Raw genomic sequence first — 2,569 nt, 5'->3', positions numbered from 1 at the left:
TTAATCATGAATAATTGGGATTTCTGAGTTTTATCCCACACGGGCAGGGTGAGGCAGGAGGGAAAGAAAGGGACCTGAGAGGCAGGAGGGAAAGAAAGGGACCTGAGAGGCAGGAGAGAAAGAAAGGGACCTGAGAGGCAGGAGAGAAAGAAAGGGACCTGAGAGGCAGGAGGGAAAGAAAGGCATCTGAGAGGCAGGAGGGAAAGAAAGGGACCTGAGAGGCAACAGAAAGGGGTTTGAAAGGAGCTGGAAGTACCTTCCTCCTCTTCTTCAGCCTCTTCTCCTCCCGCTTCTTCCTCACCTTCCTCCTTCTCTTCCTCCTCCCCCTCTTCTGCAGGAGCTGCCTTGGCCTCCCCTGCCTTGGCAGCCTCGATGGTCTCCTCGATCTCGATCTGCTCCTCCTGCACGTGGCTGGAGTAGTAGGTGGGGAAGGAGCGGGTTGTCAGCAGGTAGGAGCTGGACTGGAGCCCCGAGTAGGCAGATCTGCCAAAGCTGGGGGCACTCTGGGTGTAGCCACTGGTGATGCTGCCAACGCTGGTGAAGCTGAGCCTGGTCTCTTCCCCTTCCAGAAGTTTCCTGGCAGAGAAAAATAACAAAGGGCTTGGTTATTCTGCAGCAGATCCAGCCACGGAGCAAGAAACTGGGATGCTCTGAGAGCAAAATTAGTCCCTAATTAATAACATGAGGCAATGCTACTCTGCCTTCTTGGAATGATTTGTTCCAGAGATGCCTATCTTGGGGGAATTTATACTTCTTGTTAGAAAAGACAGGGAAAACCCTCTAGAATCAGGCAGGGGAAGTCAGAGGAGTGTTCTGGCAGCCTGCAGGGTTTCACAGAGCGAGGCAGAGCCGACCATTTGAGGTTTAGCAGCTCTAACCCTCGTCTGGCAGCTTTCTCAGGATTCCCCCTTGTGGCATTCCCAGAAAATCTGCTTCAGCATTCGAGCTGCCTCCCAGCAGCGGGGACAAAACACCTCACAGCCACTTAGCAGCACTTCTGCTGCCAGATATTTTAATTTACAGATTTGCAGGCTGGAAAGAAAGCCTGTTCTTCGAGAGCAGTGGAGGGATTCTCCTGTTCTGAAAACCAGAAATCTGCACTGAGAAGCTGCACTGACACAAAAATCCCTTCACTAAGCCCAGAACAGATACTTTGATGTGTAAAGACAGAGAACTGAGACCGTGTGTTGCCGAGGTAAAAATTAAAGCTCATTAAAAATTTTGCTTTAAAGAAGTATTTTACCTCAAAAAAAAACCCAAAATAAATCACAGTTTCTCCCAAGGACACGACACCAGAGAGGACCTGATTAAACTCTGACACCCATCTATGGAAATTTCTGCTGGAGGAATGACAAGTCACACGAATTGTCTGGAAGAGAAGGGGGATCTGCTCCGAGTTCTGGCTTCCACAGACCTGTAAGCTGCAATTTCGATGTCCAGGGCCATTTTCACGTTGAGCAGATCCTGGTACTCCTTCAGGTACCGAGCCATTTCACTCTTTGTGGTTCTCAGCTCGTTCTCTAATTTGTTGATTGTGTCCTGTTGGTTGCAACAGCATAAAATTCTCAATTCTTCCAAGCCTACCAATAATTACAATGGATTTCTCCAATCCTATTAATTTGATCTTGCTCTAGCAGATAGAAAAATAAAAAAAGGACAGCTCCCACTCCACCCTCAGCCAAAAAGGCAACATTTAATGCTTTCCCTGGCAGGGTCTTCCCACTCCTGTATCAACACCCTTTTACTTCACTGCTATTTACCATAAAGAGTCCAATTATCTGGTATCCAAGTGCTAAAGCACACGGGAAATTGGTGTATAATTTCATTTGGGTTTTAGCCTCTCTGTGCTTTCTCTAGTTTTAACTTAACATTTTTTTTATTTTTTTTTTAAGGAGATCCACCAAGTTGGACTCAATGATCCTCGTGTGTCCCTTCCAACTCAGGATATTCTATAATTCTGTGGGGTTTTTAATGAATGAATGAATGAATACAGATCAATTCTCTATAGCTCTGGGGCATTTTGCACCCTGATTTCCTGATGCTTCACAGTTTAGATCCACAACACAGCTCTGGTACAAGCTGGAAGCAATGCCCTATCTCCAGGATCATATGGATCTATGATAGATTATACTGATAATTGGTAGCTCTGGGGCATTTTGCATTACAATTTTGGGATAATTTGTGTGCAATACAGGTACAGCAGGAGCATCTCCAGGATCTGACAACCTCCCCCTGCAAACCTCGACCCCCTTTCACCTGCAGACCCCTGAGAGCTCCAACCCCTCTCACCTGTGGGACCCCACAAACCCCGACCCCTTTGACCTGCAGGACCCTGCAAAACCCCTCATCCCTCCCCTGCAGAGCCCTATAATCCCCAACCCTCCTCAGATGCAGAATCCTCCAAACCCTGACAGCCTCAGCTGCAGAACTGTGTAAACCCTGAGCCCCCTTTATCTGTAGAACCCCACAAACCCCCTCCACCTGCGGGGACCCTTCAATCCTGACACCCCTCATCTGCAGAACCCCATCATCCCCAACCTTCTTCACCTGCAGAACCCTTCAAACCCTG

General features: G+C 48.1%; 1 protein-coding gene across 1 annotated transcript in view; it reads right to left on the bottom strand.

The window, feature by feature from the left end:
* NEFL (neurofilament light) overlaps positions 1 to 1,754 on the bottom strand; it is a 3,005-nt gene extending 1,251 nt beyond the window's left edge. Inside the window, exons 1-2 of the mRNA XM_008923541.3 lie at positions 1,415 to 1,754; positions 257 to 576 (exon numbers count right to left, since the gene is read on the bottom strand). Of these exons, the coding sequence (XP_008921789.1) occupies positions 257 to 576; positions 1,415 to 1,491 (397 nt within the window). The 5' untranslated portion in view covers positions 1,492 to 1,754. The remainder of the gene's footprint in view (positions 1 to 256; positions 577 to 1,414) is intronic.
* Positions 1,755 to 2,569: the final 815 nt, after the last annotated feature.

The sequence above is a fragment of the Manacus vitellinus genome, unplaced genomic scaffold, assembly GCF_001715985.3.
Source record: "Manacus vitellinus isolate BGI_N305 unplaced genomic scaffold, ASM171598v3 scaffold_74_pilon, whole genome shotgun sequence".
Lineage (NCBI taxonomy): Eukaryota > Metazoa > Chordata > Aves > Passeriformes > Pipridae > Manacus > Manacus vitellinus.
This window is presented reverse-complemented; position numbering and strand designations above follow the sequence as displayed.